This window comes from Leopardus geoffroyi, chromosome D1 (assembly GCF_018350155.1).
Source record: "Leopardus geoffroyi isolate Oge1 chromosome D1, O.geoffroyi_Oge1_pat1.0, whole genome shotgun sequence".
In the NCBI taxonomy this organism is placed as follows: domain Eukaryota; kingdom Metazoa; phylum Chordata; class Mammalia; order Carnivora; family Felidae; genus Leopardus; species Leopardus geoffroyi.
The window spans coordinates 16095928-16111470 of NC_059329.1; the positions used below are offsets into that span (position 1 = coordinate 16095928).

Consider the following 15543-nt stretch of genomic DNA (forward strand, 5'->3'; position numbering starts at 1 on the left):
TCGCGATACTTGCTTCCGCTCTCGTGAGACCTACTCCCCTCGCGTTTTGCCTCTCTCCCAGCAGCGGAGGTTCCGAGGAGGATCTGGAGGGTTTTGCATGAAGCCTCTCTGGGCGGGCTAGTCGCCTGTTTTTCTATGGTTTCAGTAAATGCGTCTGTGGCGGCATCTAGCGACCAAGGCTGGTAGAGCCGGCTGATGAGTATCGGTTCGTACAGTTAGCCCTCCAATCTGGAAACTCTGTGTACGTTTCTCCCGCTAGAACAAGGCAATTCGTCCTAAACCAGTGTGATCGGAATTGAGGCTGACTCTCGAGGCAGTATTCCTCGCAGCACCTTGAATGTGCTTTTATAGCACTTGTATTACATTATAGTCCGTCACCTCCACAGTGTCTCATTGCATGGGACATGCTTATATCAAGAAATCGTTCGTTATTTATATGCGATTCAAATTGAACCTAGTTTCCTATAGTTTTATTTGCTGACGACTGAGCTTCGTTAGGGCATTGCATAACTTAGGCACTTTTATTTTATTTTAACGTTTATTTATTTTTGAGACAGAGAGAGACAGCATGAACGGCAGAGAGAGAGGGAGACACAGAATCGGAAGCAGGCTCCAGGCTCCGAGCCACCAGCCCACCGCGAGATCGTGACCTGAGTTGAAGTCGGACGCTTAACCGACTGAGCCACCCAGGCGCCCCACTTAGGGGCTTTTAAAATGCGTGTTGGATGGGTGAATGAGGAATGATGAACGAAGACGTAAGGGATAAATATTTCAAAACCATGGACATAGTTAATTTGGGGAATCAGTGGGGTGCCTGGGTGGCTCTGTCGGTTAAGCGGTAACTTCGGTTAAGTGGGACTTCGGCTCAGGTCAAGATCTCTCCGTTAGTGGGTTCAAGGCCCCCTTAGGGCTCTGTGCTGACAGCTCAGAGCCTGCTTCAGATTCTGTGTCTCTCTCTCTGCCCCTCCCCTGCTCGTGCGTGCGCGCTCTCTCTCTCTCTGAAAAATAAACATTAAAAAAAATTAATTTGGGAAGTCAGAGAGAGGGTGAGAAACACAGAGAAAAGAATATTGGAAACTGACCCTGAAAACCTGCCAGACAAAAGCAGGAAAGTGGCTTTAAAAAGGAAAATGAGAGACACTTCTGGCCAAAAATGGAACTGCAAAATACTTAAAAATTTTTGTGTCCTCTGTTATTGCTAATAATAATGCATATGTATTATTGAGCACTCCCCACGCAGGAGCACTCAGATTATATAGTCTTATTTATTAATGGATTATCTAACTTCACCACCTTTTGAAACAGATGTTCCTGCCAATTGAGAGATTAGATCATGGAAGTTTAGGAGAGTTAAAATTACTTGCCTAGACCCAGCTAGTAAGTGGTCAAAATGGGAGTCAAACGCGGGTCAGTCCGACTTCTAAATCCCTGCTGTGAACCATTAAGACATACTGCCCCTAAGGCACTCCTCAGAAAGCGTGTTTGCAAGGGTGCTTTTCTTATGCAGTTTAAGTTAGCTGATGTTGTATTTCCAAAGGACGCGTCAGTTTGTCTTTGCCGCACTGCCCTTTTGCACTGCACTTCGGTGGTCCGTATGGAAGATCCCCAGAAGTGGCCACAAGAAAACAATAATTCCAGGCAAGATTTTTTACTATTTTTAAATTAAGAATTTGCCTTTTTAAAAATATGGATTTTATAACCAAAATTAAAAAATACAGTTTGACTTACATCCCTCCAGGGATGTAAAATAAGTTTTAAAAAACTTTTTTTAAAAAAAAAAACTTTTTTTTGGGGCGCCTGGGTGGCGCAGTCGGTTGAGCGTCCGACTTCAGCCAGGTCACGATCTTGCGGTCCGTGAGTTCGAGCCCCGCGTCAGGCTCTGGGCTGATGGCTCAGAGCCTGGAGCCTGTTTCCGATTCTGTGTCTCCCTCTCTCTCTGCCCCTCCCCTGTTCATGCTCTGTCTCTCTCTGTCCCAAAAATAAATAATAAAACGTTGAAAAAAAAATTTAAAAAAAAAAAAACAAAAAAAACAAAAACTTTTTTTTTAAACTTTTTTTGAAAAAACCTTTTTTTTAAAAAAACTTTTTTTAAAAACTTTTTTTTTGGGGGGCGCCTGGGTGGCGCAGTCGGTTAAGCGTCCGACTTCAGCCAGGTCACGATCTCGCAGTCCTGGAGTTCGAGCCCCGCGTCGGGCTCTGGGCTGATGGCTCAGAGCCTGGAGCCTGTTTCCGATTCTGTGTCTCCCTCTCTCTCTGCCCCTCCCCCGTTCATGCTCTGTCTCTCTCTGTCCCCAAAATAAATAAACGTTGGAAAAAAAAAATTTTTTTTTTTAACTTTTTTTTTTAATTTTTTTTTTAAAAAAACTTTTTTTTTTTTAAAGTTTTAAAATATGTGAGCTTTGGGGCGCCTGGGTGGCTCCGTCGGTTAAGCATCCGACTTCAGCTCAGGTCATGATCTCACAGTCTGTGAGTTCAAGCCCCGCCTCAGGCTCTGTGCTGACAGCTCAGAGCCTGGAGCCTGCTTCGGATTCTGTGTCTCCCTCTCTCTCTGCCCCTCCCCTGCCCATGCTCTGTCTCTCTCTGTCTCAAAAATAAATAAAAAAACTTAAAAAAAATAAAATATGTGAGCTTTGTAAAGATTCTGCCAGAAAGCCACTAGCAATGAAACTGCAGTAAGAGTGAGTATTCTATAATGCAGGGTTTAAGGGCACAGGTTCTGAAGTTGAGCAGCCTTTGTTCGAATCCTGGCTTTGCTACTCTCTAGCCCCAACACCTGTGGTAGAATAGTTTTCCTCTTTGTACCTTGTAAAAGAGATTATTAGAGATCCTCTTTCACAGAATTCTTGTGAGGATTATTATTATTATTTTTAAGATTATTTTGAGAGAAAGAGAGTGAGCACATGAGCAGGAGCAGGGGAGGGGCAGAGAGAGAGAGGGAGAGAGAGAATCCCAAGCAGGCTCTGAGCTGCCAGCACAGAGCCTGACATGGGGCTCGATCCCATAAACCGTGAGATCACTACCTAAGCCAAAATCAAGAGTCAGATACCTACCCACCCAGGTGCCCCTTATTGTTATTATTTTTGACACTGGCTGAAAGAGAACTTGTTATTACTTTTCTGTACAGAAAGTTCAACAGCGTCCACTTAGTCCAGTTTGGTGGCCAATTCTTTAGCCTTTGCCTTTTCCAACTTGGCGATGGGAGCCACTGACTTTGGACCCATGATGTTACCTCCCCAGTGACAGTGGATCTCATAGTATCTGTTGTTGTAATGGGTCCTGATGGCTTCCACCAGCTTAGCCAGAGCTCCTTGGTCTTCCAAGTTACCTGGCGTGAAGGTGACAGTAGTGCAGGCCTTCCTGTAGACCGGATGCCTCAGCCTGGCCTTGCCCTTGATAATGCAGTAGGGAACCCCTGTCTTACAACACAGGGCTGGCAGGAAGAAGACCAGCTCAATGGAATCCACATCATGTGCTATCACCAGCAGCTTGTTTTCCACCAAGGTGGTGACATTATTTTTTTTTTAATTTTTCAGTGTTTTTATTCATTTTTGAGAGCAGAGTGTGACTAGGGGAGGGGCAGAGAGAGAGGGAGACACAGAATTCGAAGCAGGCTCCAGGTTCTGAGCTGTCAGCACAGAGCCCGACGTGGGGCTCCAACTCACGGACCCTGAGATCATGACCTGAGCCGAAGTCGGACGCTTAACCAGCTGAGCCACCCAGGCGCCCCCAAGATGGTGACATTATTAACCCCAGCTTGAAGGACAGGAGGCCTCTTAGTGGGGAAATCTCCTTTGCCTGAAGCTTTCTTCTCAGCCTGAGCTGACAACCTCTGCTTCTTTTCTTGCTTTGTCTCCGGTCTGTATTTGTGAGTCAGCTTAAGCAGTTGAATAGCTAGCTGTTTGGCGGTCCAAGGCCTGAGTGAACTGGTTAGTCTCAGGAGGCACTTTTAGATGTTGATATTTAATAGCCCTTTGCTACTGCAGCCAGATGTATGAGGGCCATTTGACAAAGCAGGTGAGGTCCTTCTGGGGCTGGATGTCCTGTCCAGTGCCAAAGTCCTGGGACCTTTTCTCAAACAGGGGACCACCTTCTTGGCCTCCTGTTTCTTCACAACAGCAGGGACCAGGGCCACCTTCTTCCTCTTAGCCTTCTTTCCTTTCGGCATCTTGGATGACTGGGGGAAAGAGACTCTCTTGAGGATGAAATGAGATAATCTGTGTGAAGAATTTAGAGTAAAACCTGGCTCATTGTAAGTGTTCAGTAAGTATTAAGGAATAAACAAGAGGTAAAAAGGGGGCAGTGTCATCATGAGGAAACCGGGGTTTCAATCCTGGCTCTATCATTTACAGGCTGTTTGAGTTTGGGCAAGTGTTTAACTTCTTTGATCCTCAGTGTCCTTATCTGGATTGTTGTAAAGGACTAGAGATAATGTGCAAAGTACCTGACACAAAATAAACACTCAATAAAAGAATGCTGTTTTTCCACGGCTGCAGTGGATGAGTGCTGCAGAGTTGAGCTAGTAGTGTGGGACAAAATGATAAAGGACGCAGGGAACAACTGCTGAATCAGGTATACTCTGAGTCTGACCCTTGGCATGGGAGAAATGCCAACAGAATCAGAAGACTGGATTTGAGTTTTATTTCCATTACGTACTGGCTTAGAACTTTGTGTAAATTTCCTAAACTTGTCGTCATTTTCTTCGTCTATAAAATGGGCATAAGCCCTGCTTCTCACACACTTTTTTTCCCCTGCACACTTAAAAATTTTTTTTCAATGTCTATTTTATTTTTGAGAGGGAGAGAAAGAGAGAGAGAGAGAGAGCAGGTTAGGGGCAGGGAGAGACAGACACACAGAATCTAAAGCAGGCTCCAGGCTCTGAGATGTCAGCACAGAGCCCGATATGGGGGATCAAACCCACAAACTGTGAGATCATGACCTGAGCCAAAGTTGACACAACACTTTTTAAAAAGATATGATTTAGGGGTACATGGCTAGCTCAGTCGGTAAAGCATATGACTCTTGATCTCTTGGTCTTGGGGTTGTAAGTTCAAACCCCATGTTTATTTAAAAATAAAATCTCAGGGCGACCTGGGTGGCTCAGTCAGTTGAGTGTCTGACTTCGGCTCAGGTCATGATCTCACAGTTCATGAATTTGAGCCCTGCATCAGGCTTTGTGCTCAGATGCTCTGTCTCCCTCTGTCTCTGCCCCTCCTCTGCTCGTGCTCTCTCTCTCAAAAATAAATAAACATTAAAAAATAAAAATAAACAAAATAAAGATACAACTTACAAACCATAAAAATTCACCCTTTTAAAGTGTACAATCTAGTTTTTAGTATCGTCACAAGATTGTGTAACCACCATCTCTAATTCCAAAACATTTTCATCACTTTAAAGAACAAACCTCCCTCCCCATTTCTTCCCTCTCCTAATCCCTTACAATGCTACTTTCTACCTCTATGGACTTGCCTACCCTGGACATTTCCTATAAATGGAATGAACAGGTTCAGAGCAAGTCTTCCAATATAAACTGTGGTGTTTTGTTACTGGTTTCCTTTACTTAACAGGTTCATCCATGTTGTATCATGTATCATTATCTTTTTATGACTAATATGACACATTTTGTTATTCATTCATCTATTGATGGACATTTGCATTGTTTCCACTTTTTGGCTATTATGGATGATGCTTCTAGGAACACTGGTGTACAAATTTTTGTATGAACATATGTTTTTAATTCTCTTGGGTATGTACCAAGGAGTGAAATTGATGGATCATATGGTAACTCTGTTTAATTTTTGAGAAACCGCCAAACTTTTTCCAAAGCATCTGCACTATTTTACATTTCCACCAGCATTGGGAGAGGGTTTTAATTTCTTCACATTCTCACCAACACTTATTGTTATAGCCATCTTAGTGGGTGTGAAATGGTATCTCATTGTGATTTTGATTTGCATTTTCCTAAGAACTAAGGATGTTGAGCATCTTTTTGTGTGCTTATTGGTCATTTGTATATCTTTTTTACTTTTTTTAAAGTTTGTTTATTTTTGAGACGGGGGGGGGGGGGGGGCGGAGAGAGAAAAAGAAAACACAAGCAGGGGAGGGGTGGAGGAAGAGAATCCTAAGCAGGCCCTGTACTGTCAGTACAGAGCCTGACACGGGGCTTGATCCCACCATCCTGAGATCATGACTTGAGCCAAAATCAAGAGTCAGAAGCTCAACTGACTGAGCCACCCAGGCACCCCTTTTTGTCTTCTGTGGAGACTTGTCTAGTTCGCTCATTTTTATTTATTTATCTTATTTATTTATTTTTAACTCATTTCTACACCCAGTGTGAGGCTCCTGCTCACAACCCCAGGATCAAGAACCGCATGCTCTTTGCACTGAGCCAGTCAGGTACCCGGATTGTCCCCATTTTTAAATGAGCTCATATTTTTATTACTGAGTTCTAAGAGTTCTTTATATATTCTGAATACTAGTCCCTTATGCACACCAGTTAGTTTGTATATTAAATAATACGGTGGCTGCGAGAGCTTTATAAACTGTAAGAGGTGTTGCTAATTAAGTGAACGCGCTGACAATCTGTGAAAGCACAGAAACAGGAGCTTTCGGAGCTGTAGCGTGAGCCTCCAATACCTCCTTGGCAAAACCTGCCCAGCAGCCGGGTACTGCACATCCCCACCCCACGGCGCCCCGCCCTCCGCCCTTTGACCCGCGCCATTTCCGGTTGGAGACGTGGCTCGAGGCCGCCATCTTGGCAAGAGGCGAAGCGGCAGCGGCTCCTGACAGGGGGGCGGCAGGTCCGGAGCGGCCGGTGCTCCCCTTCCCCTGACCCCAGCCCCAGTGGAGCCGGAAGCGCGAGTGAGCCCCATCACCGTCCTCACCATGGTAAGATCCGAGCCGGTCCGGATTGCCGGGGTCTGCTTCCCTTGCCCGTTGTCCCTGCCAGACGGCCTGGTGCTGGGGCCAGAGGAGTCCCGCCCAGAGGGCCTGGAGCCGGACACTTCCCTCGGGGCTCGGGGAGCCGTGTGGACTTCCCTGCCCTGTGCCCGACCTCCCAGGAGATCCGACGGACCTGCCTGCAGTTCCTTTCCCGTTGCTCCCACACCCCTTCTCCCTGCCCAGCTGGGCACCCTCCTCTTCTGGGCCCGGGGTGTTGCTGTTCGAGAACCGCGTAGTGGAGTGGCTTAGACCGTCTCGCTGCAGACCTCGGTGCTAGTGTCCAGAGGGTTCCCTGGGGGCCGGGCTCTGCAGGCTGGTCTCCTCTTGGGCGGGGGGGGGGTCCCTTTCTTCGGTAATCGGCTCTCCTCTCATCCCCGGGGTTTGGTAGGCCCTTGATACTCGGAATCCAAACCCATTGGTGTTCAGGACTTCTTTTGTTTGTTCGGAAGGGGGAAATAGAGGAAAGTTCGAAAGGAAGATGGAACAGGAAGGAGGAACTTGTGACGTTACTTTGTAGGACCCAGGTGTCCCTGAAACCTTTCGCTACAGAATTTAGGTGTGTCCGTTTGTCAGTGTTACCCAGTACATGCCGTGTATGGGGCGTTAGGGAGATGTGAGCGAGTAATAGAGAACACAGGCTTTCTGTTTTCAAGGAACTTACCGAAGTAAAATGTGTAGGTGGCACATCGTAATCGGAACTCTCACGGGGGGAGGACAAGAAGGGGTTGCACCCTTCTTCAGATGTTCCTTGCCTTCAGATGCGTGATCTTCATGTTCTCATCTATTGTAGAGACGGGGAAGATTAATGTGTTTGAGGATGGGACAAAACAGTGCTGACAGCACGAAATCTTGCTTTATCACTACAGTTTGTGGATATTTATGAAGTAGGAGAAATTCTTTGGTTCCAGATGAGCTAGTGACTTAGTGTACTTTATGCTCTTAAATCTTTTGAAGGATTTTTTTTTTATTCCGTTAATTCATTAATTGATTTAAAGCATCTTCCTACACACTTGAGAGGTGACAGTATAGTTTGGTGCCAATCCTATTCAGTTCTGTTGACGGCGTTTTTACATGAGAACTTGGATGGTGGAGGGGTAGGATTCATGCTTGGTTTTTAAACCACTGAAGGATTTTTGTTTTCAGCTTCAGGCAAATAAATCGCACCCAGAAGGTTTGCCTCGTAAACTTTACTGTTGGACATAAATGTTTCAAAAACTCCCGTTTTTCATTTCCACTAGGAGGCTCAATATTGGGATAGGGATTCTTAAATTACTTGGCTGTTTACATCCTGGGTGTATTTAGTGCATTTTAGAGCATATTATAATTTTAATAGCAAAATTAAAGTCTTGTAGTACATAAACCAAATACAGATAGTCTTTACAAAAATCGTGTTTGTTGAAAAGTTCTTGGAACTTAATATATGAGAGAGCACAAGCAGGTGAGGGGCAAAGGGGAGGAGAGACCAGATTCCAAGCAGGCACCACACCATCAGCGAAGAGCCCGATGTGGGGCTCAAACTCGTGAATCATGAGATGGTGACCCGAGCCAATACCAAGAGCTGGATGCTCAACCGACTGAGACACCCAGTCGCCCTGGAACTTAATATTTTTAATTCATTGATAACTGAGAGATGATAAAGCCTTAGGTATTGAATGATAAACATAAAAATAAATTTTGCATGTTATTTGAATATGTGCATATACATACAGTTGTGTCATATTTAAATATGCATATTTTAAAAAATTATATGGGACTTGGCAAGAGCCAGATACCCACAGATTGGTGTACTCTGGAGAAAAACTTATCTCAGTATATTATGCTCTGCTGAGTGTTAAGAAATTATTAAGTATTATTTCTGTATGTTTTTGGGTCTTATTCTTTTACTAAAAGATTCCTAGATAGTAGAAATGTCCAAATAGGTCACGTTTTGTAAGATTTATTCTGTCTAAAAGTTGTGTCAGAACTTCTGAAAGATGATTTTTCCTCAGCATTTTATTATAAAACTTTCAAACATCTAGGAAGGTTGAAATAACTTCACAGTTATTTCACCCACATTTTTTTTTTTAAGATTTTATTTTTAAGTAATTTCTACAGCCAGTGCAGGCTTGAACTTACAACCCCAAGATCAAGAGTCTCATGCTCCACTGACTGAGCCAGCCAGGCGCCCCATCAGCAGCTAGATTCTATAATTAACATTTCTCTATGTTTATTTTATTGCTCATTTAATCATCCATCCATCCCTCTCTCCACCTTTTTTTTTTTTTAATTTTTAATTTTTTAAATGCATTTCAGAGTAAGTTGAAGATATCAGTACATAAACGTTGGTGGGAGGGTTGTAGGTATGTCATTTTCCTGTTTTTCTTTTTTTCAAAGTTTTAAAGTTGGCACACAGTATTGACAGTTTTAGGTATAATAAATGTTGATTTTTGAAAAATAAATTTCCTTGTTAATGCAAAGAAGTTAATGCAAAATGTCCCATATTAGGAAGTCCTAGTAGGGGAAATAAATGAACAAATGCAGAAACAAATGGCTTATGATGCCTTTTCATAAAGTGAAGTACAAAAAAGGGCATCCTTTGATTAGATCTTCTTTCTAGTTTTCTGCAAATTAATGAGAACATGTTCTTATTTTCTTAACATTTGTTAGATAGTATGGTCCGTTCTTTGTCTTAATAAATTTAGAATTGCATAAACTTGATATGAAGTCTCATGGTAGCAACAGTCTGTAAAATGTTTGGTTACTTACAGAATGCTGTTTTATTCACTCAGGATAGCAATGAGTAAACTAGACTGGACACATTGAATATAAATGATGACATTCCGTTCCAAAAGTCATTAGTTATTAGAAAGCTAGATTTGGGTTCCTGTGAATGATCTGCACATAATGAGGGAGAAACTGAAATCCTACATAGTAATAACAGTCCCCAACTAGGATGTTATTATTGCTTTTATTTACCTTTGTATATAACATAGCAGCTGCACAGCTTTTGTTTTCTTTATGTATCTTTTTGATTGTTTGAGAGTACAGCAAAGAAGAAAAAAGTTCTTGAGTTTCTGTTGATTTGTCAACTGTTTATACTTCAAGTAGAAAGTTTTTACTGCCGAAAGTGAGAACAATGTCCTTTTATTTTCATTCTCTACAAGAAACTTGGGATGAGCTTAAAACTCTCACTGAGTAACTTTCAAGTTTTAGGTTTTGTATGAGGTGTAGATTTTATTGTAATCATCCCTCTGATTCTCTCTGTAATTACCTCATGCAAACAGGAAAGACAAAGTGATCCTCTCTGACAGTTGTAGAAACTAGCCTTAATATGATCGTGAATCACATATATGTGTATATGACATCATTGCAGTCATTTACAAAGGAAAAAGTGACTGCCTAGTTCTGGGAGTGAGGAATATGGAACATCTAGAGGTTCGAGGAAATCTTCAGCTTTTTTCTTTAGGGAATTGTGCGTGTTTATGGTGGATCACTACCTGTTATTCTCAGACCTTTATCACTAGTGGGGATGAAGACATGGTATGGCAGCTTATTTCAGACACAGCTCTGTCTGCACACACATGATTTGTTTTGATGAGGCAGTTTGCCTTTTAGCAGCTTAATATTAACGTAAAATACTGTTCCAAAGTAATTGCTACTGGAGTAGTGGGTGTAAAGTGGGGGTATTGTACACTTTTAGTTGCTATAAAATTTTCAAATGCTTAACTTTAGAATTGTAAAGATGCAAAGGCACTGTAGATTTCATATAAACTTCTATTTTGGGGAGGCAATTAAGTGACTTATGCAATATATAATTAGTGACAGAGGCAGAACAGAAACTAATTCTTTAGGTTTCTTTACTCCAAGAACTTTCTGATCCATGTAGTTAAATCTGGGTAGAAGAGAGTTGTTATTTTTTTTTTTTTTTAATAATGCAGGGGCAGCTGAAGCAGCTGTTCTTTTTTTTTTTTTTAATTTTTTTTTTTTTTTAACGTTTATTTATTTTTGGGACAGAGAGAGACAGAGCATGAACGGGGGAGGGGCAGAGAGAGAGGGAGACACAGAATCGGAAACAGGCTCCAGGCTCTGAGCCATCAGCCCAGAGCCCGACGCGGGGCTCGAACTCACGGACCGCGAGATCGTGACCTGGCTGAAGTCGGACGCTTAACTGACTGCGCCACCCAGGTGCCCCGAGAGTTGTTATTTAATCCAAACACAAATGATAATATACTCAAACCATCTTAAGTATTATTAAGAGAAAGTTGTTTGACGAAGCTCAACTTAATGTTTTTTTGTTGTTGTTTTGTTTTCAACAATCCTGGAGATGTCATCTAACTTTTGGGCCCTCGGTTTTTACATCTATAAAACCACCACGGGCTCTTGAAAGGTCCTCTTAGGTCTAAATGTTCTTTTCCAAAAATGTAATAAATAAATAAAGCAACTTTATAGAGAATCATATTTATTCATTCTTCCCCAAAGAAAATCAGATCAAATTACAGTCAGAAAAATTAACTTACCTTGTTGTGTATACTGTATTTTATTTTATTTTATTTTATTAAAAAAAAATTTTTTTTAACTTTTATTTTTTTTTAATTTTTTTTTTTTTTTTTTTTTTTACATTTATTTATTTTTGAGACAGAGAGAGACCGAGCATGAACAGGGGAGGGGCAGAGAGAGGGGGGGACACAGAATCAGAAGTAGGCTCCAGGCTCCGAGCCATCAGCCCAGAGCCTGACGTGGGGCTCGAACTCATGGACGGCAAGATCGTGACCTGAGCTGAAGTCAGACACTTAACCGACTGAGCCACCCAGGCGCCCCAACTTTTATTTATTTTTGAGACAGAGAGAGACAGAGCATGAACAGGGGAGGGGTAGAGAGAGAGGGAGACACAGAATCAGAAGCAGGCTCCAGGCTCTGAGCTGTCAGCCCAGAGCCTGACACGGGGCTCGAACTCACGGACCGCGAGATCGTGACCTGAGTCAAAGTCGGACGCTCAACCGACTGAGCCACCCAGGCGCCCCGTGTATACTGTATTTTAATAAATGTTAAACGTTGGGGCTCCTGGGTGGCTCCAGCCATTTAAGCGTCTTGACTGTTGGTTTTGGCCCAGGTCATCATTTCATGGTTTGTGAGACTGAGCCCTGTATTGAGCTCTGTCTACACTTACAGCGTGGAGCCTGCTTGGGATTCTGTCTGTCCCCTCCTCTCTCTCTCCCTCCCTCGCTCTCTCTGTCTTGCTTTCACAAAAAATATATAAACATTGAAAAAAAATAAGTAAATGTTTGACATTGGTGAACACTGATATGAAGGGGAAGCTTTATTATGTCAAGGCACTTAAGAAGACGAATGCTAATTTAGAACAGGTTAAATTTATCTTGTTTAGAGGTGACCATACCTTCCAGAGGTGACATGAATAACATAGTGAATAGAAACCTGTGTCAGCTTCATGGTCCCTCTGATTGTGGTGTCTTGGGTATTTCAAGGTTTAGAGCCATACTTAGTGTGGGGCACTTTGGTACTACTTCAGAAGCCTTATTTTGCTTGTATCTGTATAATGGAATGACTCAAAGAGAGTCTCAGAGTAGAGCTCTTCTGCTTAGGTCCTACCTACTGTTTTACTCTACTGTTTGTTCATATTTACACACTCAACTTCCCCCAATTAATCAAAGCATGATTTAAGCGCTGTTTCTTTCACCAAGTCATCCCTGATCTTACCAACTAGAAGTAATCTCTTTGAAATCCCAGAGTATGTTACTTAACACATTCTGCCCAGTATTACACTTATTTGTGTCTTATCCCTTGTAGGCTTTTTTTTCTGAAATTGAGGTATAATAGGGCGCCTGGGTGGCTCAGTCGGCTAAGCGTCCGACTTTGGTTCAGGTCATGATTTCATGGTTCATGGGGTCGAGCCCTGTGTCAGGCTCTGTGCTGACAGCTTGGAGCATGGAGCCTGCTTTAGATTCTATGTCTCCCTCTCTCTCTGCCCCTCCCCCACTCACGTTCTGTCCCTCTGTGTCTCAAAAATAAATAAACATTAAAAATATAAAATAAAGGGGCGCCTGGGTGGCGCAGTCGGTTGAGCGTCCGACTTCAGCCAGGTCACGATCTCGCGGTCCGTGAGTTCGAGCCCCGCGTCGGGCTCTGGGCTGATGGCTCGGAGCCTGGAGCCTGTTTCCGATTCTGTGTCTCCCTCTCTCTCTGCCCCTCCCCGGTTCATGCTCTGTCTCTCTCTGTCCCAAAAATGAATAAACGTTGAAAAAAAAAAAAATTTAAAAAAAATATAAAATAAAATTGGGGTATAATTGATATATAACATTATATCAGTTTCAGGTGTACAGCATGATGATTCAATATTTGTATATGTTGTGAAATGATCATTACAATAAGTCTAGTTAACATCCCTCACCATACTTACTTACAAAATGGTTTTTCTTGTGATGTGACCTCTTAAGATCCTACTAGGCTTTTGGAAGGAAGAATGCTAATCGGTTTCCTCTTAGTATTCCTGGAGAACATCTGGTGTGTGTAGTAGGTGTTCAATAAATAATCATTTAGTTATTTTTATAATAATGTTAAAATGGAGACCACCAATCTATAAATAGCCTTTGACAAGCCCAATTAATAAAGCAAAGTAGATGGGGGTTCCTGGGGGGCTCTGTTGGTTAAACGGCCCACTCTTGATTTATGCTCAGGTCAAGACCTCACAGTGGTGAGATAGAGCCCTGTGTTGGGCTCCAGGCTCACAGCACGGAGCCTGCTTGGGATTCTCTCTCTCCCTCTCTCTTTCTCTGCTCCTCCCCTGCTCCTGTTTCTCTCTTTTTTCAAAGTAAATAAACATTTGAAAAAAATAAAGGAGGTGACTTGCTCCTCTTCACAGCATATACCTTTCTGGTTACAAGTTGCTTTTTGTTTCTTTGTTCCTTTGTCCCTTTTGTGTTGCCTTTGGTGTTAGTTTTTACCTAAGTTCTATCTGTGTGGAATGGATGCATTTTTTTTTTTTAATTTTATTTAAGTAATCTGTACACCTGATGTGGCCTTGAACTCACAACTCTGAGATGAAGAGTCACACACTCTTCTGACTGAGCCAACCAGGCACTCTGTATAATATTTTAATTGATATATCGCACCTTTAAAATTATCAATAATTCCTTATTATCATTCACTGTTCTTTTACTGTTCAAATTTTCCTGTTGTCTTACATTTTTTAACAGTTTGAATCAGGAGTCACATAAGATTTATATATTATGATTGGTTGACAGGTTTCTTCAGTCTCTCTTAATCTGTGGGTTTGCTCTCCTTTTTGTTTTATTAATTAAAAAAATTTTTTTTTTTAATTTTTAAATTTTAATTTAAGTAGGCTCCATACCCAACATGGGGCTTGAACTCATGACACTGAGATCAAGAGCTGCATCCTCTATCTACTGAGCCAACCAGGCGCCCCTGCCCTTTTTTTATTTTTAATTGATATATAAATCACATACCATAAAATTTAGCCTTTTAAATTTATATCATTCAGTAGATGTTTTAGTATGTTCACTAAGTTGTACAACCATCACCACTATCTAAACTTAGAACATTTTCATAACCCCAAAGAGAAACCCTGTACTCATTTGCAGTCACTCATTTCCCCTTTCCGAGCCCCTGGCAACCACTAATCAACTTTCTGTTTCTGGTTTTGCCAATTCTGGATGTTTCATATAAATGGAAGCATGTAAGATGTGGCCTTTTATGTTTGGTTTCTTTCACTTAGCACAATATTTTCAAAGTTCATCCATGTTGTAGCGTGTTCTTCATTTCTTTTTATGACTAATATTCCATTGTATGGATATACACTTTGTTTATCCATTCATCAGTTGATAGACTTTTGGGTTTTCGCTTTTTAGCTTATTTTCATCATTAAGAATGATGCTGCTATGAACATTGATGTACAAGTTTTTTATGCAGTACAGCTCTTTTCTGAGGGACATTTTGGAGCAAAAATATTATTATTTGGACATATGTGGCATGTAAACCAATAGTGAACCAGTACAGAGATTTACCTGCTTGTTCTTATTAGTAAGCTGAAACAGTGACTAAATTTTTATCTTTTTAATTATTTTGCCAGGGGCGCCTGGGTGTCTCAGTTGGTAGAGTGTCGGACTCTTTTTTTCCTTAATGTTTATTTTATTTTGAGAGAGAGAAAGCATGAGTAGGATGAGGGGGGAGGAGGAGGGGGGGAGAGAGAGAGAGAGAGAGGAAAGAAAGAAAGAAAGAAAGAAAGAAAGAAAGAAAGAAAGAAAGAAAGAAAGAAAAGGAAGGGAGGAAAGAAAGAAAGAAAGAAAGAAAGAAAGAAAGAAAGAAAGAAAGAAAGAAAGAATTCCAAGCAGATTCCGAGCTGCCAATGCAGAACCCAACTCGAGACTCAATCCAACCAACAGTGAGATCATGACTTGAGCCAAAATCAAAAGTCAAACGCTTAACCGACTGAGTCACCCAGGTGCCCCAAGTGTCCATCTCTTGATTTTGGCTCAGGTCAGGATCCAGGTAATTTATGGGATTGAGCCCTGGGTTGGGCTCTGTGCACAGCATGGAACCTGCTTAAGATTCTTTCTCTCCCTCTGCCCTTCTACCGTACTTGTGTGCGCG

The 15543-nt window shown here is 42.0% G+C and overlaps 1 protein-coding gene and 1 pseudogene across 1 annotated transcript in view; one reads left to right on the top strand and one right to left on the bottom strand.

The window, feature by feature from the left end:
- Positions 1-3092: 3092 nt before the first annotated feature.
- Positions 3093-4171, bottom strand: LOC123602362 (annotated as a pseudogene).
- A 2533-nt stretch (positions 4172-6704) lies between these two features.
- Positions 6705-15543, top strand: part of ARCN1 (archain 1) — a 28234-nt gene continuing 19395 nt past the window's right edge. The window contains exon 1 of the mRNA XM_045483026.1: positions 6705-6885. Within this exon, the coding sequence (XP_045338982.1) occupies positions 6883-6885 (3 nt within the window). The 5' untranslated portion in view covers positions 6705-6882. The remainder of the gene's footprint in view (positions 6886-15543) is intronic.